Source organism: Budorcas taxicolor, chromosome 5 (assembly GCF_023091745.1).
Source record: "Budorcas taxicolor isolate Tak-1 chromosome 5, Takin1.1, whole genome shotgun sequence".
Classification (NCBI taxonomy): Eukaryota; Metazoa; Chordata; class Mammalia; order Artiodactyla; family Bovidae; genus Budorcas; species Budorcas taxicolor.
The window spans coordinates 157,624,414-157,645,573 of NC_068914.1; the positions used below are offsets into that span (position 1 = coordinate 157,624,414).

The window sequence follows — 21,160 nt, forward strand, 5'->3', positions numbered from 1 at the left end:
GCATACCTACAGCTTCATGAGGTTGACCGTGTGTCACATACACAAGTCTGACTCACGGTGCCACCCCAGGCCCTCAGCTAACTGCCCTGTGGGGCTCTGGACTGTAACAACGAATGACTCCCCAGGACCCTCAGCGAATGATGCCTCCTTGCAAAGCCTCCGAGGGTAGAACACGTTCCGAGAGACGTAATGATATGACCTGGTGAAGCGGGCCGCGGGGGCTCTTGGCCCCATCCCTCGGGACTGGGGAGCTCCCGTGGTCATCAAAAGTGTGCCCCTCACTTTGGGAGATGCGGCGAATAGTCCAGACTGAGGCATGGCATGGGGGGTAGCTGTGGTAACAATACCACCTGGAATCTTCTGGGCAACCAGGGGAGTCTGTGCCTGTGATTCTGAAGCTGGATTCACAGCAGAGGAGAAGTGGGACAGTCATCATGGAGGCTCCAGGAGAGAGCGGCCTGCGCACTGTGGGCGTGGGAGCTGGGGGGACCGGGCTTCCAGGTCCACCCTGGGAATTCTTAAATCACAGTTCTGGAGGACCTTCCAGGACCTTCTAGGAATGCCTGCCGTCACACCGTCTGTCTCCCCACTCCAGGTCTACTGGACGAGCCCTGGTGGCCCCTCCTGCAGCTCTGACTGAGAGACGACCAAAATGGGGACTGAGAATTAAAAAGAAAAAAGAAATGTCCTCATATCCCTAGAGAAAGCCTGTACCTGATAGCTCTGGTCACCGGTAAACACCAGCCCTCACACGACCCTTGTTATCAGTGGACACGCCTCGGAAAGCCTATCAATTGATGACAACCAAAGTCAGCCAACTCTTGGCCAGTTCACTGAGCGCTCAGGCTCCTAAGCCTAGTGTCAACCCAGGCTCCACCCCACAAAGGCGTGCTCCTCAGACTGACACCCCCTAATCCTGCCTCTGACCAACACCACCCCGTGAAAGCTCTTCCCCTAGACTCTAGACAAAACCAGAGGATTTGCTTTGCTCGACAAGACCCTGTCTGGGCAGCAGGGCAATTCTTCCTGAAGTGAGCAATAAATTCAGCTGTTTGGCTTCAGGTACCGAGGGGTGGCATCCATTCTTGGACACTGTCCCGCATCCATTCTTGGACACTGTCCCACATCCACTCAACATGTGCTGAGGGCCCACGGCTGCCAGGCTCTGTCCCAGGTGCTGGGAAGACAGCAGTGAACAAGGCAAGCAAAAATACCCGCCTGCGTGTGTGGAGTGTGTTCAGTGAGGACCGACTGACAGCACCCAGCAGGCACCGTGATGAACACAGAATGGCTGGCTGGTGTGAAGTGCCACGGGAGAAAAAAGGCAAGGGCAGTGTTGGGAGGGGGCACAGAGTCGGGGCTGGCTGCTGCTCTGCTCTGGGTTTGTGGTCAGGAAGTGCCCCCTGCCCCGCCCCACTCAGCAGACTCTTGCAAGTAGAGTCCTCCAGGCCGAGAGAAGAGCCCATGCACAGGGGCACTGGGCCCTCGAGGTCAGGGAGGCCAGTGTGGGCGGTGGGGGGATGGTAAGGGTGGAGGGTGAGTGGGGGCTTGGTGGGGGGGTAGCAGCCTCTGGGCCGCTCTAGGAAGCCTGGCTTTGCTTCTGCATGGAGAGGACTCACTGGAGGGCTCTGAGCTGAGAGGGACGAAGGCTGACTTAGATTTAAAAGGCTTAACTTGGGACTTCCCTGGTGGTCCAGTGCACTGGGAGACTCCCAGCTCCCAGTGTAGGGGAGGGAACTGGTCAGGGAACTGGATCCCACATGCCACAACTAAGAGTCTGCGTGCCAGAGTGAGGGCTGAAGATCCCACATGCTGCTAGTAACACCCAGCACAGCCGAATAAATACGGGACTCACCGATGAAAAACAAAATCAAAGGCTTAACTCTGGTGGCCCAGGGGATGTGAGAGCATGGTGGGACAAGGCCCTGAAAGCTGTGTCGGGGACATAACCCCAGCATCCAGGACAGGCCCAGCACCCAGGACAGGCCCAGCTCCCAGGAGAGGCCCAGCATGCAGCGTAGTCAGTATGTGTTTATGGAACCCGTGAGGCGGGGGCCTGCCCCGCACTCAGCCTGGAGGGGCCTGGGCCCCAGAGCCCACCCGCAGAGGGTGCACGAAGCCCTGCTCTCCAGGAGGCCCTCCTCGCCAGACACCACGGGGCCGGGGGCCCTGAGCAAGTAGCCGGCTTGCGAAGACCCAGGTGCGCCCCAGTCCAGGCTCCGGTGCAGCTGCACCCTGGGTAACCCCCTCCCCGCCACCAGCCTCCTTGGCAGGCCAAGGCGGGGGTGCAGCCGAGGCCCCCACACTGCGCTCCTCTGCGTGCTGACTCACTCCTCCTGCGTCAGCACACGCTGACCCCCGGGTCTCCGTTTCTGTGCCCCAGGCTGACACCCAGTGTGCCCCCCCCCCGCACCCCTCTCCTTGCTCCAGCCTCCGTCCCATCAGCCGCCCGAGAGCAGCAGAGCACCTGCCCAGGAGCACCCCACCCCCGGGCACTCACCCACGCAGTCCTTGCGGTTCCAGTGCAGGCGCCTCCCGGGGGGGCAGACACATTCGTAGCCGCCCTTGGTGTTGACACAGCCCTGGTCGCAGCTGCCGTTGTTCATGCTGCACTCGTCCACATCTGGAGGCACAGGCAGGCGTCAGGGCAGGAGGTGGGCTGGACGGGCACCCTTGGGGCCGGCAGGGCAGGACACACCAGGGTGGGAGGCCAAGAGTCCCCGGACCCTGACCCTCGCCTGAGGCTCTCACTGGATGCAGACAAGAGGCTGAGCGTGACACACACGTGAGCTCACACACATGTGCACACACACACAGACAGACACACACAGGGCGTGTGACACACGAGCTTGCACATACACACATGCACACACAGACACACACAGAGAAACACACACACACAGGGTGCATGACACGGACACGCATACACAGGGCATGTGACACACATGTGAGCTCGCACACACACACGGCATGTGACACACAAAAGAGCTTACACATGTGCGTAAAGGCTCCCACAGACACCAACACACATCCTCCCCTAGGAACCTCAGTGGTTTGCTAAACTTGGGCAGCTGAGCCCAGACTCGGGGCGGGGCAGAGAGGTGGCACAAAACAGAGCCGTCAGCAGGTTTGGAGGGGCCGGGAGTGCCCAGCACCGGTCCCGGGGGCCTGAGGCCTCATCCCAGTGCGGATCTTTGGACGTGCCCTTCCCAGCCCGTTCCCCCTCCCGCAAGGGCCCCGGGGCCCTGTCTCCCTGAGGCCCTGCCTTCTTTTGGGCCGAAGCCCTGTGTGTGAAAGCTGGTGCCAGGCTTTTGGGAGTCCCTCCAGAAAACCGCAGCTCCCCGCAGCACCAGCTGTGCCTGAGCCCACCCAACCACTGCAGCTGCCCCCCGCGGGAAGCGCGGCTACCCCAGGTCACAGGACAGGAGGAGACACGGGACGTGGGCCGTGCTGGACTCCCCCACCTTCGCCCCCCGCTAAGCCCGTACGTCTGGAACCCTCCCTCTCTCCACATCCCTCCCCAGCCTGCTCGAGCCCCTGGGGCTCTCACTCCCGCGTCCAGAGCCGTGTCCCCATGGATGCTCTGGCTTCCACTCTCCTAAACACAGGGTGGTGGGAGGGCTCTCCTTACACGAACTTGAACTTACAGGTCACATCCCTGCCTTGACCCTCCAGTGGCTTCTCCCTGTGCTGAGAATAAAGCCTCAAGGCCCCTGGGGGCTCACGAAGCCCTGGGTCCTCTCTGCACCAGGCACTAACCCTTCCCTCATGGGGCTCTGGCCCCACTGGCTGCCCCTCGGTCCCTCTGTGCTCCCTCTGCCTCAGGGCCTTTGCACATGCTGACCCCTCTGGCCCGTCTCCGCTCTTCCTGACTCCAGTACTCCTCCTTTGGGGCCCCTCATTGACCTGCCCCTCTCTGCTGTCAGCCCCTCCACTGGAGTAAGCCGACTGTGGTGCTCTGTCCCGGTGTCCTCCCTTCCTGAGTCGGGTTCCCCAGAGGCTGTTGTTTCCAGGCCAAAGCCCACAGCCTGGCTGAGGCCTGGCACCCCGCCTCCTACCCTCCCACCTTGCCCTTGGCTGAGCCCCTCTGCCCACCAGGCCCTCCCAGGCCCGTCCAGAGTCCAGGTCGGGGTGCGGGGTGTGGGGCGCAGTGTGGGGGGCCGTGCGGCCGGGCGCGTGCCTCGGGGGGGAGGTGGCCCTGGCGGGCGAGCTGCAGACCTCCGCAGTGGGTGGTCCCGTAGAGCGTGTAGCCGCGGTGGCAGAGACACTGGAAGCTGCCCGGGGAGTTGATGCAGGTGTGGTCGCAGGCCCGCTCGAAGGAGCACTCGTCGATGTCTGTGGGGCCACAGGGAGAGAGGTCCGGGGGCAGTTTCAGGGCGCGGCGGGAGGCACGGCCTCATCACTCAGAGGGACATCTGTGCACAGCGGTCCCGGGGCTCTGGGCTCAGTGCAGAGCCGACTCGCGGCAAACCTCAGACCTCTCGTCCCTGCCCGATTTTCCATTTTGTCCCCATGAACCTCACGGTCCTGGGTTAGAGGCCACCTCACTCTCTTTTCTGGAGGTGGGCAGGGTAGGAATATTCTGAGTAGAAGGGATTATTCTGAATCCTTGCCAGTTTATTAGCTCACATGCCGATGTGACTAGGGTAGGTATTTAATCCACACCGGCAGGGAACTGACAGGTCTGCCCGAGGAAGAAGCTGAACAGTCACCCCAAGGTGTGTCCAGAGAAACTAGGGAAAACAGCACAGATAGAGAGGGGGCGCTGGTGGGGCAGATACCACCTGTGAAGAGTAACAGAGTAGCCTTGATAGGAGGTGAGATTTGATTCTGACCCCCTGGCAGCCTGGGTGAAAAGGGAAAGAGGGAGGGTCACAGAGGGCCTGTTCCTGGAAGGGAGACATGAACCTCGGGTTCACAGAGGGCAAGTCTGTCCTGGCCACAGTTCTGAGGGAGACGGCCCCCGTGGGACAGGTGACGGGGCTGACCTGCCTCTCCTCTGAATATGCTGCTCACGTGACCACAGATGTCCTCATGACACACGTGCGTTTGTAATAACACTAGCTCAAGGAATGAATCACTGTGGGAGCTCAAGGGAAGATGAGGTTCCTTCCGGGGTGGGGGGAACTGGGAAGGCCCCCTGGTGCCTGTGTGGGAGGGGCACTCTGGGCAAAGGCTGGGGGGGTGGTGGCAGCACCCGATCCCCAGTGATTGGGTGGGGCTCAGGGGGGCTGGGGTGCCCTTCCCAGGGGCCCTGAGTGCCAAGCAGCCAAGCAGAGAAGCCTAGACCGCTCCTTGGTGGAGCTGGGGACCCAGGGGTTGTGCTGGAGCATGGCCGGGGCCAGAGCCCAGGCTGTGGAGAGATGGCTCAGGACGAGGGTGGAGGAGACTCAGCTGGAGCCCCGAGTGGCCCTGTCGTGGCCTCCTCCACGCCCTCTGCGCCCCTCTCACAGGGCACCGGGGATGCAGTCGAGGCCACTCCCCCATCCCTCCGGAGAACACAGCCAGGCACAGAGAAGCAGGGTGCCCGGGAGCCTTGCTCGGGCCTGGACAGATGCTGGGCTCCCGGGGGGGCCCTCGTGGCCCGAGAGGAAGTCGGGGCCAGGCTGCCTGGCCAGGAATGCGGAGGCTGAACCCTGGGAGGGCAGGTGACAGGCTCAGGTCACATGAGGAGCCCCAGGCGGGGCTGGCCCTGGACCCGCCCTCACCAGCCCCTGCTCCCGCCTCTCCTGGGGCCCTTGGGGGACTGGGGGTGCACATCCTGGGCCCCTCAGGGCCTCGTCTGAGCGGCACTAAGCGTGGGAGCCTCAAGTCCATGGGCGATGCCGCCGAGTGCACCCTGTGGCTGCTGGGACCCTGCAACAGGGCCACAGCCGCTGTCAGAACCCAGCTGCCGTCCCATCCCCACCACCGCCAGCCCTCCGTCTGCACCCTTCCCGGAGCTGTCCCCTTCTCGATGGGCTCCCTGTGGTCCCTCAGGCTCCCCCAGCCCCAGGGCCACTTCCTGGATGGGCTGACCTCCCTGGCTCCTCTGGGAGGAAGACGTCATCCTTCAAGCACTTCACTCCTGTCTCCCCTGCCCATCCTCGGGGCTCTCACCTGGGCTGTGATCCTTGACCTCTGCCCAAATCTCTCCTCCCATTACCCCAGATCCTAGCAGGTGCCCTGGGGGACCTCAGGGAAGGACTGGTGGGGAGCGCCTGCCATTTGCGACACCTTCCACCAGGTGGCATCATCCCGCCTCTGAAGCCACTGAAAGTGGCCTGGGCGCTCGGGGACTGGGGTCAGGCCGAGGCGCTGAGCCCTGCTACCTACTCGCTGGACCACCTGCCCACGGGCTGACCCCTCCCCGAGCCTCAGCCGCCGTCCGTAACAGGGAGGGCTTGGACTGGAGGCTTCTGATGGCTTCTGAGGGCCCTAGGGTCACAAAGGAGCCCTCACTCAGCAGAGAAATTACGACCAGCCCCCCAGGCCCAGCCCAGACAGCAGACAAGCCCCAGCCCAGGCTACCTCCCCTCCTGGGGGCTGGGGTGGCCTGAGACGGGAGGGGAACCCCACGGGGATGAGGGCGGCTCACCTTGGCACGTCCGCTCGTCGGTCAGCAGCTTGTAGCCCTTCCGACAGCCACACTCGAAGCTGCCCACGGTGTTCCGGCAGAAGTGGTCGCAGCCTCCGTTGTTGACCAGGCACTCATTGATGTCTGCGGAGCCAGGCGGGGAGGTAGGGGAGGCGAGGAGAGCAGGCTGGGGCCCCCAGGGGCAGGCAGGACCGAGGCCCAGAGCCGCCCTTCCCTAACTGACCTGCTGCCCACCTGGGGGGCTGCTTCGGGTCCCCAGCTGGGCCCAGGAAGGGGGCCTGGCTCACAGCTGCGGGGGGTGGGTGGAGGGGAGACCCCCCTCCCCCTGGGGACTTGGTGAGCCTGGCATGTGTGTGCAGGAGGGGGCGGGGAACTCGTGTCTGCTGTGCCCAGCCAGACAGCAGGGTCAGTGACGCCCCCCACGCCCCTCCATTCCCGGAGGTAGGCGGGCCTGGAGCAGATGGATACTGCCTGAGAGCCGTGACTCCGGCCGAGCTGTCGGACCCCTGGTCCTCAGCTCCCCGTCTGTGAGAACAAGGATCAGAAGCGCCCCTACTTGGAAGGACAGCATGAGAATGAAATGGAATCACATCCCCAAGGTGCTGGCCCGACCAGCTCTTTAAAAAGTAGGCTTTCTGCTCCGGCTTTACAGACAGGGAGACCGAGGCTGGGAGGCAACTGGCTCCAGGTGTTGCGGGCGTCCGCGGGCTGCTCACTTCCCAGCCTGGTTCCCCACCCTTCTCCTTCCCCATGTCTGCCCGTGGTTTGAGCTGTTTCTTCACTTGGCATTTCACAAGCAGCGGCGGCACCTGGCAGTCCCCTGGCATGACCCCTCCCGAGCACCCCTAACCTGAACCCGTGTTTCAGGAACAAAGGTGCCTAAGGAGGGGCTCATGCCCAGGAGGAAGCAGCCGGACCCTCTGGAGGTCACTGCACCTAGCAGGTACCACTTTGTGCTGGCGAGCTGGCCAAGCGCTTTCTGGCAAAAAAGTCACTCATGTGACGGTCAACACAACCTGGGGCCAGAGTCCCCACTTCACAGGGGGGAGGTCACAGGTCGTGAGCCCAGCCCCAGTCGCCTCCAAAGACAGGCCCCTCCAGTGTGGCTCGCTGGCCCTGCAGCCTCCAGAGGAAGCAGGCATCAAGTTCAAAGCAAGGGCCTCTCCAGGACAGAGGCTCAGCCTCTGCCGCCCCCTCTCCTGGGGTGAGGGGTCACAGGACAACTGGGGAGGTTCTGCCTAGAAGCCTCTGGCAGGAGACCGGAGGCACCTCTTGGCTCTGTGACCCCGGGCAGAGAAAGGTACCTCTCTGAGCCTCAGGTTCCCCATCTGCAAACTGGGCTGCTAGCAGGCACCTCTCAGCATCATTCACTGTGATCGAATGTGCAGAGAGGACCCGCCTCCTTAGGAATGACCCTATTCCCACTCTGGTCCCCACCTGGGCCTGTCAGCTGTCATAACAGCCAGCCAGGTGGTGGGAGGTGTGTCTGCTGGAGGCCCTGGCTGGTACAGCGGGTTGCTTGGGGGTCACACTGGGGGAGCACTAGTCCCCAGCTCTAGCCCCGGATACGGTGAGGGGGCAGTGGGCTTGGACAGCCCCTTGGCCTTCATTCTGACACGCCTCTGCCTCCCTCCACCTCCCGCCTCTTGAAGACTCCCCTCCTGCTCCCTGTGCGCCACCCAGCGCTGCCCGCCATGGCCGGAGGCCCCCGTCTGGCTGCAGAGGCTCGTGGCCTCCCCTTGGCTGCCTGGCCTGGCTGCCAGGCCCTCCTCTTCTCTGCACCCCTGGCTCCTGCCTAGGCAGCGCCCCCCTCCCCGGAACAATCTCTCCAGTTCGCTGCTCTCTTGTCTCGGGACCTGCCCTCGGGGGAGGAGAGTTGGCAGATCAGGCTCCCACGTTGGGCCCCAGGGCCCATCAGGAGGCCTGTGCAGAAGCGCTGCCCAGGGCGAGGCCCTGGGCGAATGAATGAATGGACGAGTGAATGACTGAAGTCAGGGGGCGGAGGAAAGGGTGGGGTCCTGGCCACCAGGTGGGACATTCACTGCGTCCCCCACTGTTTGAGCATCAGTGTATGTGGGGGAAGGGGAGGGGTGACGCTCCTGTCGGACGACTGCGCCTGTCCCCCTCCGCCCATCCCACCCAGGGGGCAGAGCCGGGCACCCCCGGGCCACCGTGGGTGAGGGTGTGGTGTGGGAGCAGAGGAAAGGTCTGGGGAGCGGGCTGGCTCACTGTGGGGCAGCTGCTGGGCGGGGCCTGCGGGCAGAAGGCAGGTGAAGGCGGGCCGCAGACAGGCAGTAGGGGGCAGTGTTCCTGGACTGTTCCGGCAGGTGCTGGGAGGAGGGGCTGGTGTCCCCGAGGGATCCAGGCTCCAGCTCAGGGAGTGGAGGCCCCAGACCTCCCTCCTCTCAGAAGGGCCAGGGAGCAAGGTGCCCGCTTCCCCGTATCCGGCAGGGCAGCACCCAGGGTACCTTGAGGCTGCAGCCCTGCCCTGCCCACACTCTTCAGACCAGCAGGGGTCGGGGGCAGTCCTGCGGGGCCCCCATGGCCTGGTCTTTCAGGCAAAGCGCCTTCACCTTCCACATCTGCCTCCCCTGCCCCTGTGACCCCCAGCCAACAGGGTTTTCAGTTTTGAATCTTCTAAGACCTCCAGCTGTTGGTCTTGCTTAACAACAACCATCTTTTGGCTTCCAGAAAACACTGAACCTTTGGTATCTTCCTCTGGGCCACTGCCAAGACCAGGGTGTACATGCTAACCGATGAACAGGACCCCCCCCCCCCACTCCCCCCAGCTGGCCTGTCCCTGCTGAGCCCCTGCACCCTGCCCTGGTCCAGCCAGGTCCTGGGAAACTCAGGCTGTAAGCCCAAGGCTCTAAGACACCAAACCCTGAGGTCTTGAGGTCAACACCTGGCTTCTAGAGTTCCCTGATTTGAAGATGTTACGATAGTCGTATTATGCAGTTCTGGACCAGCCCCACAAGCCTTAGATTCTAACATGCAAGACAATGTCCAGACTGCCTTCTTCCGCCTCCACCGACCCCCGGCCCAATCCACTGTCACCTCGAGCCTGGGCGTTGCCACGCTGCCGCTCCAGACCTTGCCCTGGAGCCCCCGGAGCCCCCGTCCCCTACGCGTCAGGGACTGTCTCAGAACAGAAGCCCGGCCCACACTGCTCCTGCCCAGTAGCATCTCAGGATGAAGGGCCAACCCCTCCCCCCAGATCTGGGCGCACTGGCTGCTTTGGGTCCTGGAACCCCTGGCCTCTGCAAGGCAGTCATGGGGCCAGGATTAGAGCCTCCTCCTCTGGCCCCCTCCCTCCCCACCCCCGGTCCAGGCCAGGCCCAGCCTCGCTCTCCTGCCACACGGGACTTCTCCAGCCAGTGCCAATGGGTCTGTGATACATGCTTATCTTGGCCACCTTTAAACGTTAAACTCTGTCTTCTTCACTAAGTAGAAGACCCCTGGGCACAAGGAATCTCTGCTTCACTCACCGGTCTGCCCTGCGCCTGCACATGGGAGGAGCCCATAAAACCTGGGGCCTGAGTGACTCCGGGCAGCGGGAGTGAGGAGGTCTGGCTGAAGGTGAAGGGGCAGCTCTGGTTAAAGGGCCCAATTGTTTTAAGAGGAATCACAGGAAACATGGACAGGGGCTCTGACTGGTGGGCCTGGGGCTGTGTGAACAGCTGCCCTCCCCTGTGTGGACGTCCCCTACCTCATGGTGGAGAACGGATGCCCTAGCCTCATGGTGGAGGAGAACGGATGCCCCATGGCCCACCATGGATGGGCAGGGGGCGGCACTCAGCACCCTCTGAGTGCTCCTCTCGGGCCACGTGACTACTGAGGCTCCTGTCTGGTCCAGACAGGTCGGCTCCCAGCGGCGAGCTCCTGGCCTTGTGTAAGGACTGAGCCTGCTCCACCCTCAGGTCCTGCAGGGGTATGGAGGAGCCCGATTCTACCACCTTCTGTCCAGGCTCCAAGGGCAACTGGCCAGGCCTGCTGTGACGCTGCTGGGCAGCGAGGATGGCCGGGTCTGGACAGTGGAGCTGGGCCAGGCCTCCTGGCACCAAGCTGTTGTGCAAGGCCTCAGATAGCCCGGCCTGCCCACCCGCCCACTGGGAACACATCTCACTCTAAGTGGGCTAAGCGGGGGCTACAGAAGGGCTTTATTTTCAAACAAATAGGTGCAAGAACTGTTATTTCTGTCAATAATCACTAGGTTCTTCCCGGCAAAGTGGCTGGGGAGAAGTCATACCCCGTCTATTTTTACAGGCCTCAAAAAAGCCCATCTCGGACTCCTTAAGTCACCCTAAGCCTCTGCTGTCAATGTTTTCACCCACTAGGGTTTTGGATGTTCAAGTTCCTCTCCCCTTCCACGCTGGCCTCCAGGCCTGCCCACTTCCTGGCGGGGTGAGTCAGAGAAAGCTCACTCTTCTCTGGCTTCCGGCAGCCAGCAGACCAGCCCATTCCTGATCCCCCAACCCCTGTTTCTGATTTTTTTTCATCCTTAGTCCTTCAGTTGAGACCCCCGCCCCCGACCTTCCCTCCTCCGGGGAGGGGGGTGCACAGTGTCCTTTTTTTGTCTAGCATCGACAAGAAGACCGTCCTGTCTTGGTCTGAGCCCTGTGGCCCGCCTCCCCCCAGGTCTGCAAGACTCGCCCAGCTAAGGTGAGTGGCCGCTTGGCTCGCAGGAGGCCACAAGGAAATTCTGCCGGCCCAGGAAGCCCCAAGTAAAGGCACCCCGCTTGTTCAACCGGGGTGCAGCCACGTTCTTTGACATCAGAGCCCCACTTAAGCCTGTTGATATTCAGTGGAACCAGGAGCCCCTAAGCCCCATGGCGGAGCGCTGGGCCCGACTCCCTCTTCTCAGCCTCTCTGACCTTCACCGCTGCAGCCGAAGGTACCTGCACTGCCTGTCCCGCCCTGGGCCAGCGAGGGGGCCGGCCCGCACTCACCTTTGCACGTCTTCCCATCCGGCTGCAGCGTGAACCCCACCGGGCAGCTGCAGCGCACACCGGTGGCTGTGTCCTTACACGTCCGGTCGCAGCCTCCATTGTTCACTGCACATGTCTCTGAGGAGGGAGACAGGAAGACAGGGTCTCAGTCTCCTGGGACAGAAGCCCCCTGCCTTTCCCCACCTGTGGGTGGGGAGGTCTCCTGAGACCGGAGACCTGAGTTTGAATTCTAGCCGTGGGGGCCTCTCTGAACCTCAGGCTACCCGTCCGTCAAATGGGAGAAAGACACCACCCCCGCCTGAGATGACGGCAGGTGGGCAAGCTTTGCAAACTGCAGGAGGCTGAGCCCACAGGGTCAACACCACTAGCAGGGGCCGGTGCTGCGATGGGTCTGGCTGGGAGTTAACCGCCCAGGGACAGACTCCTAAAAACCTTTGCCTTGCCTGGATTCAGACTCCAAATCCAGACTGGCGGTTACTGGGGTTCCCAAGCTCATCTCAGTCGTGGAGTGGTTTGGGCCCTGGCCATGGAGATGTGAGGGGAGGTTCCCAGGGTCTACACACCATCCATCACCTTGATGAGGCTCTCAGCCCCACATCTGTTCTCACTGAGCGATAAGCCAGAGGTGTCTGGTTTTTGTCCACTTGAAGCTAGTCTAGTGATTTTTGTTTTTCTTTTTTCTTTTGCAAATTCAAAGGGGCTGGAGTGGCTGGGGGCATCACGGAGGTCACTGAGCTCGTTGCGCGGTGAGAGTGAGCCTCCCCAGGCCCAGGGAAGGGGCTGGCACGCCCGGGTCACTGGGGCACACGGAGGGGTCTAGTTGAAGTCTGGGTTTCTTCCTGGGCAGCTGGGGCCCTTTGGTCCTGTGGGACCTGTGCCTGAGTGGGTGTCCCTCTCCTCTGTGTGGCTAGGAAATGAGGTGCTGAGGGTGTCCGCTCGTATAACCGGAAATCCCCTGCCTGCCTACTGTGGCTCCCCTCGGGGGGGAGCTTCTCCCAACCAGTTTACTCTGTCTGTCCTTCCGTGCTGTCTGCATTCCTGCAAGTGGCCGTCAGCTCTCTCCAGGAGGAGCTTGGGGATGACTGAGTAGAGTCGTCCCTGTTGCTAATGCCTTTCCTGTGAACTTCACCTTTTAGGGGTGGGCGGAGCAGGGAGAGGAGGAAACCCAGCTTTCTCCCTGTGTGCATGTGATTCTGCGGGGCAGCGACAGTGGGGCTCATCCTGAACACCCTGAACTCAGGGGCTGCGCCCTGCTGGGGGCCACTAGACCTGCTCCTTGAGGCTAAAGTCTACACCATGAGAGAACGAGCTGTGATGGCTACTGAAAGGCCGGTCTCCTGGCTCTGACCCTCCCCAGCCTTTCGGCAGTGTCTCCACACAGCCCGGCCCCCAGCTGGCTGGGTGCGACCGTCCTCCTCCTTGCTGTGGAGTGTGCTCCCCGCTGCCTTGGAGGCCTCCTGTCTGCTCACGGTTCAAGGCCAGCTCACAGGCTGTCTACACAAGGAGCCTCCCGAGGCCCAGATGCAGAAAGGAGGCCCTCACCCCTCACCCTGCTTTGCTCACACAGGCTGACCTCAACGTTAGCAGGGGCGGAGCTCTGCACCGCGTACACCTGCCTGGGCCCTCCCGTCTCCCCACCCACCTGCCTCCTGGGGCCAGTGGATGTGGGGCGGCCAGGGGGCGCCTCTGACTCCGTCATTCTCTGAGTGACCCAGGTAGTCCAGACCTTGGGGCTCCATCCCAGCACCCACGCCTGGCAGGGGACGGGAGCCTTCTGTCCCCAGGGCTAGGTGGGGGTCAAAGAAACCCCACCCTCAACAGCACCCAGCCCGGGGCCCAGCCTGCGGTAGCCGCTTAACAAATGTTAGTTTCCTCTCCTGAGGTTACAGAGGGAAAATCCCGCTTCCTGCTCTCCAACCCAGAGCCCAGGTACCCCCACCCCCCAGAGCCTTTCTTGCCCTCAGAACCCCTCTCTGGAGAGAGCACGGAGAGCCTGTTTTCCGGGCGCAGGTGGCCAAGACCCAGGCCCGGGAGAGGCAGGGGGAGCACGGGGAGCAGGGAGGGGGCGCAGCTGGGAGGCCTCACGCGGTGTCAGCGGGAGGACGCCTGGGCTGCTCCACGGTGGTGGAGGTGGGACGCGCCGTGGGCACTGCGGGCTGTGACCCCGAGAAACAGAACCCTCAGTGGTCCCTCTCCTCCAGACCACCGCCCCACTCGCGGCAGCCAGTGCCTTGGGGCTCACATGGTAACGCTAAGAGCCGGCTTTCACTCCGGGCCTTCTCTGCTGGGCCCAGTGCCGGGCGGGGAGCGGTGAGTGAAGCGAGAGGCCAGCCATCAGCCTGTCACGCAGGGACCTGCCCCTGCCCCATTTCCGCCGTGCCCACCCAGTGTCCTGAGGTTCATGTACACTGTTGAGCGGGAGACATACAGACAAGATGCCAGCAAGGCACAGCCAGTCCTTTGGGTGAGACGGTGGGGGCCGGGGACTGACAGGCTGGCCTGGGTGGGACTGAGATCATCCCGGGGGGTTTCCAAGCAGAGGCTACTGGGTGCTCCGAGGGGGCTCCTGGCCTGGGTCACCCTCAGGCCCCCTGTCTCCAAGCGCCTCAAAAGACAGCCTCACCCCTCTACGCCCCAAGACCAGGGGCAACTCAGCCTGCTGCCAGGCCACCGCTGCCTCAGATGCAGAAACCAGACAGCCTTGTCTTCCCCCGTGGCTACAGGGTCAACCCAGCTGCAAAGGGCAAACGGCGGCAGCAGGCTCTCTGGCCCAGGGAGCGGCTCTGGGTCAGCAGCACAGGCCATCTCCTCCGGCTTTCACCCACCTCCCACTGGCTCCCAGGGGCCAGAAGGAGCTGGGATCTGAGGGCGCCTGCCCTGTGGTCACATCTCACCCAGGAGCGCACACTGCCAAGGGAGGCTGGAGGGTAGGTGCAGGGAGCAAAGCCAAACCCCAAACCCCAGAGCGCCGTCCCAGAGTCTCGAGACTTCCTGTTGGACCCTTGAGCCCTCTGCTCTCTCCCTGCACTTGCCTCTCCAAGACAGCCACTGGGTCCTTCTAAAAGCCTCTCCTCTCCACCTGGAAGGGCCCATCCCGGGGCACCGCCCCATGCAGCTAGCATCGTGCCGTCTCGTCCTCCAACCTCCACGGCCTCGCAGAGCCCCAGGAGAGGGGGCGCCTTTTGCACGTGGAGGAACCGAGGCTCAGAAAAGTTGGATACCTTTTCTAGGCAGGATTAGGCACATGATTTGTGGGACCCAGGCGAAATAAAAATGAAAGGCCCTTGATCAAAAATCGTTAAGAATTTCAAGACAGCCGAGCACTCAGCCAACCGTGGGCCCTTCTGAGGGCAGGGCCCGGTGGCGGGGGGCCCGGGTCACACAGCACAGCTGGTGGCCCCAGTGCCTGGCCTCCTCGCCGAGAGAGTGGGGAAAACTCACCCCACAGAGTTGGGTTGGCCACTGGGCCAGGGGGAGGCTGAGCCTGGGGTCGGGGACTGAAGTGGGAAGGGACTTGGGGGTGAACAACCCTCTCCAGCAGGCAAGAAAACCCAGATGGGTTAAAAGGGCAGTGTTTAGTCTTTCCCTAGGGAGCCCTGCTTCAAGCCAAGCCCTGTGACAAGCCCAGGACACAGAGGGGGGCAGACACCGGGCAGCCAAGGCGGTCGCTCGGCTGGACCTGCCACTCAGCCCGGGCAGGGTTTGATGCGAATGGACGGCGGTATGGCCCCTCGAGTTGGCACTGCCTGCGTGCACCACCCTAGGTCTGGGGCCAAGTCCAGCCTGAAGGACGGTCTCAGCCACAGTGTAGTGGCTGAAACAGAAGCTATATGGGGGCAGAAAACACCACTCCTGACGCTGGTCCTGTGGGCTCAGGCAAGTCCCTTGACACCCGGAGAGGCTCTGAGCAGGTGAGCTAGGTTTGGCCCGTTGATCTACAGAGACGCTGTCAGCCCCGGGTCTGCACTGCACCTTGAAGGCCTCATCCCGGTGGCGGGAGCAGCCCAAAGGCCCCACTGAGATGTGTCCAGCCTGTTGGGGCTGGCCCACCTGCCTTTCTGCCCCCGGGGTCCCCTGGAGCCCGCCGTGGACTCCCTGCCCCCGAACGCTCTCCCTCAGTTGATTCCTGAGCCCTCTATGGCTCCAAACACTTTGGGGTAAAAGCCAAGCTCCTGGGCAAGGCCCTGACATGGCTGCTGGTCTCCCTTGCTGCCCGGTCACTCTGTGTGCCGGCCCCCCGACCCCCCGGTCACCCTGCAGCCCGTCGTGAGCACTGGGGTCCCTTGCCAAGTGCCACAGTGAGGCTGACCTTCCTCACGGGGCCCCCCCAGGCCAGGGTGCTGGGTGCAGCCACCCCAGAGTGCCCGGGCCTCTGCGGGGAGCTGGGCCCTGGGGCATAGGCTGGTGTGATGGTGACGGCCGAGTGTGGGAGTCTTTGGGGAAGAGGGGTCAGGGCAGCTAGGAAGCAAGTGATGGTGGAGGCCAGGACTGCAGGCTCACATGGGGCGGCTCGCCGTAGGGGAGGTTTCTGTCAGTAGGACTGTCTCCCCGGAGGCACCAGGTGGGTTTGTGATTCCAGGGGGAATTCCCTTCCCACGGGCCTGCCCGGAGGGTGGGGGTTTCTCACCAGGGATCAGAGGGCAGAACCTCCTGGACTCAAGGATGGCACCCTGTGGTCTGTGGCAGCCCGTGCGGGGGCACTGAGGGCAGGGGAGGGCTGGCCAGGAGTGGGGTGGGCAGACCTGGGGAGGTGCCTTCGTCTGGTTTGCAGGGTCTCGAAAGGCCCAGAAGGACATTGAAGTTTTGTGCTAAAGTGGGCGGCAGGGCTTGCCGTGGCAGCAAGCCCCTCCCCAGCCTGTGGTTCCTGCCTCAGGCACGGGGGCCCTGCATGCAGCCTCTCACTCGAGGCCCACCCTCAGGAGGGAGGGCTCAGGGCCATATACCCGCCGTACAGAAGGTGTGGGGGGCTTGGCGAGTGGAAGCAGCCCCAGGAAGGTCACAGGTTGGTGACCGTCCCTTGGAGCCCTGCTGCCCCTCCAGCCAGACTTGGTCCCCAGAGTGCCAGGGGCCCAGGCGCCAGGCCCTCTGGTTCTGCCCGGCTCGCGGGGGAGCTGTGGGCTGGCCCCAGCCTCAGTTTCCCTGCCTGGGGCCAGCAGCGCCCTTGCTGCCTCTTCTGACCAGCCCTGTTGGGCACCCTGCTTATCCCTCTTGTTTGACCTCTCAATGTAGCTAAGTCGTCACGTCCCACCTCCTTCCACTAGCCCTGGTGTGTGTGTACGCATGAGTATGTGAGTGAGACTGTGGACGTGCGTGTGACTAAGCTGAGGGCAGGAGTTCAGAGCCTCGTCTGGGACCCCCGCTGACCAGCAGCTGGCTGCACTGGGCATCAGCTCAGGGACAGGGGTGAACACAGGTTCAGGGCCCAGGGCTCAGCCCTGGCTGGAGGAGGGTGGCTGCCTGGCCCTCAGGTCCCACCCTCCATCTCCCTCCAGCTGCACCCCGCTCCCTGCTGAGCCTGACCTGGGGACCTGCCTTGTGTCACCCACCCCCCTCACCTCGGGTCTACCTGAGCCCCTTCCCACAGCCAGGCTCATCCAGGCTCCGGGTCCCGATCTCTCTCTCCGGGCCAGACACCTGCCTGCATGAAAGAGTGGGCAGTGAGGTCCTGCTCCTCCCTGGGCACCTCCTCCAGGAAGCCTTCATCCCTGCTCTGAGCCAACTAGCTTCCCCAGGGCTCCAGCTCTGATCAAAGCCCTGAACAGTGGTGTTCCCAAAGGCTATCAGACCTGTGCCCCGTCAGGGGCTCCCTCCCAGACTTGTGACAAAACAGGTGCTGGTGGAAGAGGGGCAAGCTGTGGGGACAGGGGTGGCGGGGAAGGTCCAGTGAGGTCTGGACAAGCCTCTGCCCGATAGAGCGCACCGGATGGCCCTGGGTGCAGAGTGGCAGGCGGCACGGCCCGCGGATACAGGGAGCCTGGGACAGGCTGCGTGTGCAGGGCCCGAGGGGCACATGGAGGTGAGAGAATGTGTGGATCTGGGATTCGGTGGGGGCAGGGGGGTCTGGGGCGCAGATTAGTGAAAGGACAGGGGTCCTTCAGAGGGCAAGCTGTAAATGTGCCTTCAGGAGGGGCGAGTCCACCCAGCTGGCTGCCAGGCCTACACACCTGAGCTTTATCTCAAGCCTCCGGCCTGCTCTGCTCCCGACTGAGGGCCCTGGACCCGGGAGAGTCCACGGGCCTGTTGGCCCACACGTGGCCCGGGCTGGGTCTCCTCCCCACCCAGGGCTTGACTTCATCTGCAGAGTGGGGACAGCTGCCTCGCAGGGCTGTTGGGGGACTTCCGGGGGCTGACCAGGAAGCAGACGGCGTGGGCTGAAGTGTGCCGACCACCCTGGTAGGGGGCCGGGGGTGCTCACCGCTGGGGAGACTGCAGGGGCCACCGGAAGCCCCCCTGAAGGGGGTGTGGGGGCAGGGCTTGGGCCCCCATCCGTGGCTCCCACACTTCCAGCCCCTGCACTGTGCGGGGAGACTGGGGGTCCCTGGGTAAATCCAGGGATAGCGCAGCAGTAGGCTCTGTGTCAGTGGAGGTCCCAGCTGACCAATGAGCTGGAAGGGTCTGCCCAGCCCCAGTTCGGACCATCCCTGGTCAGTAGAACCGCAGCCCCTAAAAGGGCCGTATCTTAGTCCCCCATAACCCCACATGGCAGAAAGACTTTGCAGGTGTGATTGAATTAGGAGCTTGAGATGAGAAGTTGCTCCGGCTTATCTGGGCGGGCCCCAGTGTGGTCACAAGGGTCCTTAGAGGTGGAAGCGGGAGGCTAGAGAGAGAGGCGTGGAGATGCAAGCAGGCTCAGAGGGGTGCGGGGCTGCGGGCTCTGCAGACGGAGGAAGTGGCCCCCACGAAGGAACACGGGTGGCCTCTGGAGGCCAGAAAAGGCAAGGACATGGATCCGTTCCTGGAACGTCCAGAGGGAAAGCGGCCCTTGCTAACCCACGGGAGACAATGCTTTGGTGTTCCCTGAAGCCACTTAGACTGTGGCAACTTCTGAACAGCAGCAACGGAAACAAACCCAGAGTCTGCTCCAGGCACACTTGTGGGAAAGGCGCTGACTCAAGCCCTGGAGCTGACAAGTGTGACTCCCAGGGTCCCATGAGTCTAGCGGTAAGCAGGGTCCCAGCGGCCTGTGGTAAACTGAGCTGGGACTCAGACATTTCTTACAAGTTAGTCGGCCAGATAACAGAAATTGATCCCTCCAGCCCTCAAATCCATTTTGCTGGATTTTAATGGGAACCTAAAATTGGTTACATCCTTGAGGCCTCTTTCAACCTAACTCTGCCTGTGCTTAGCCTGGGCTCAGGGACTGAGGGTAGCCGCCAAAAGCAACTGTTGGGGATGCGTGAGGCCCCAAGGGTGGAGCAGAGCCACGTGGCTCTGAGTGGCCCAAGCCCACTGACCTTCCGGGGAGCCCCTGAGGACCGCAGCCAGTCCTGGGACGAGAGAGAGGTGCTGCTGGATCTCGGTCAGCTCGTGGGTTCATGTTTCAAAACTCGGGAACCCTGTGCCCCAAAACGCCAGCCCCTGGGGAAGCAAGGAGCAGCAGGCTCCCAGAGAGGAACCGAGAGGCTGAAATGGGGGAAAGGGCCGGGGTTTCAGCTCAGACGTTTTGTGTCCTCTCAGGTTTTGCTTCTGTCCTGCTATTCTCAGCTCTCGGCGTTCAGAGGTGAGACTATTAGTCCAACAGCTCGCAGGCGACTGGGGGACTTGGGGCCTCTGCAGTCTGGGCACAGCTATGTCTGAAATAACTCTGAGTCAAAGAGCCTACATTCGCGTACAAAACTTGAATGGTCCCTCTCCACCTGGGGAAGGCGAATCAGGGCGGGCCGCTTGCAGTGAGGAGGTGGGCACTTACCCTCTCTGAGACACGGAAGGGGCTTCACCCTGGGCCTACTGCTGACGTGTGGTCACCACTGAGGGTGGCGAGGCTGGGGCTGCGCCACGGAGCCCCTCGGGGCTGCCAGGAGCAGCCCTCAGCCCACTCGCTTCTGGAGGGGCAAGGGAGCCCCCTCTCCCAGTCTTGTCTGACCCACCCTAAAAACAAACTCCGGCCGCACAGGCAATAATCACACCTCAGGGCCGGAAGACACCAGCCAGGCCACCAGGAGACCGCAGCACACGTGCCCGGCTCTGAGGGAGCTGGGTACCACGGCTGCAGTGGGACCTGCTCACAGCAGACCACGCGGGGGCATTCCGGCCCCGTCTTCTCTCACGACAGCCCCTTGTCTCTGCCCTCCTGTGGGGCCATGCTGATCAGTGCAGCCGTCAAGAGCGGCCGAGGGTCTGCCCTTGCCATGGAACTCCTCCGAGTCTCATCGGCTCTTGAACAAGAGAGCCGGCTCCTTCTCCCCTGTCTCCTCCACACGCCTTCCCGCACCAGGACCTAAAACAGGGCTCGAGTGGGACCACCGGCTGCAGGCTCCACACCCCACGCTGGGGCCGGGCTCTGCACCCTGCGCCCCAGGTGTGCTAGGACCTTCAGGGCAGGGTGGGGACAGTCACTGCCCTCACTTTAGGCCATTCCTTTCCTCTATTCACCCAGCCTGGGAGCAGCCAGGCCCCAGTGGGCTCTACGAGGTGGGCTTGCAGTCCGACAGGCTCCTCGGTCTGTACCACCCCAGGCTGCTCTCTGAGGGGACCCGTGGAAAGAACCGTGAGCTCTGGAGGAAGGATGTGCTCGAGATGGTGCCTTTCCAGGGCGCTTCTGAGGATAATTACCTAGTTCTGGGTGTTCAGCCTTGGCTGTGGGCCCTTATCCCCCTGTGGCAGAGGGGCGGGGTGGGGGATGGTCTCCTGTCTGGGGGGCTGGACAGGTTCTAAGGCCGTGGGGGTGGGGAGCTTCTACCACCAGGGGGTGTGCAGGGGCAGCCAATCAGCACGCATCTTGCCCCACGCCCACCCCCTGTGCCTGGCGAGGGGTCCCCTGACCTGTGCCCCAGGCCTGGGTGCCTGTGTACTCAGGGCTCCCTCCTCCTCACCTCCCAGCCCCACCCCGGAACCGGGCTCTGGGCCGCTCTCTCTACCAACTCTCACCAGACAAGAGCATGGACGGGGGTCTTTTCTCCATCCACTTGCCTGATGCTGACTCAGCTCAGCCTTCTTCTGCCACCATCCTCCTGCTGGGAAGGGGGGCCTGGCACCTGGAAGCCCAGCTCCTGGGCGCTCTGGCCTCGGGTAGCAGTGTCCCCCATCCTGCAAGTGAGGCCTCGGGGCCAGGGCCCTCTTGGGCCTCTGAGCACCAGCAGCTCGCAGGTTCCTGCCACCTCCTCTTTTCTGAGCACCAATCACCTCATCATTTCCATAGTGCTGACTTCCTGCTTCGCACAGGTGGGAGTGGACAGCCCTGGCTGCTGGAGCCTCTAAGCCCACCCCTTCCAGCTCATCCCAGGCCACCCAGACGGCCCAGGTCAACGAGACAGCCCCGCACAGAGAACCTGCAGAGAGCAGGCTTCTAGCCTGAGCCTCAGCTTCCTCCTGAGACTGGGCAGTGCACCGCCTGACTCTGCCGTTCCCAGGGCTGCTGTGGCCTAACCGGAGCGCCACAAGGAGGTCTTGGCCAGCCCAGGCGACCCGACAGCTG

The 21,160-nt window shown here is 62.9% G+C and overlaps 1 protein-coding gene across 1 annotated transcript in view; it reads right to left on the minus strand.

Annotated features, from left to right (window-relative positions):
• SCUBE1 (signal peptide, CUB domain and EGF like domain containing 1) overlaps nucleotides 1-21,160 on the minus strand; it is a 123,374-nt gene that overhangs the window by 23,124 nt on the left and 79,090 nt on the right. The window contains exons 8-11 of the mRNA XM_052640176.1: nucleotides 11,527-11,643; nucleotides 6,578-6,700; nucleotides 4,219-4,335; nucleotides 2,501-2,623 (exon numbers count right to left, since the gene is read on the minus strand). Of these exons, the coding sequence (XP_052496136.1) occupies nucleotides 2,501-2,623; nucleotides 4,219-4,335; nucleotides 6,578-6,700; nucleotides 11,527-11,643 (480 nt within the window). The remainder of the gene's footprint in view (nucleotides 1-2,500; nucleotides 2,624-4,218; nucleotides 4,336-6,577; nucleotides 6,701-11,526; nucleotides 11,644-21,160) is intronic.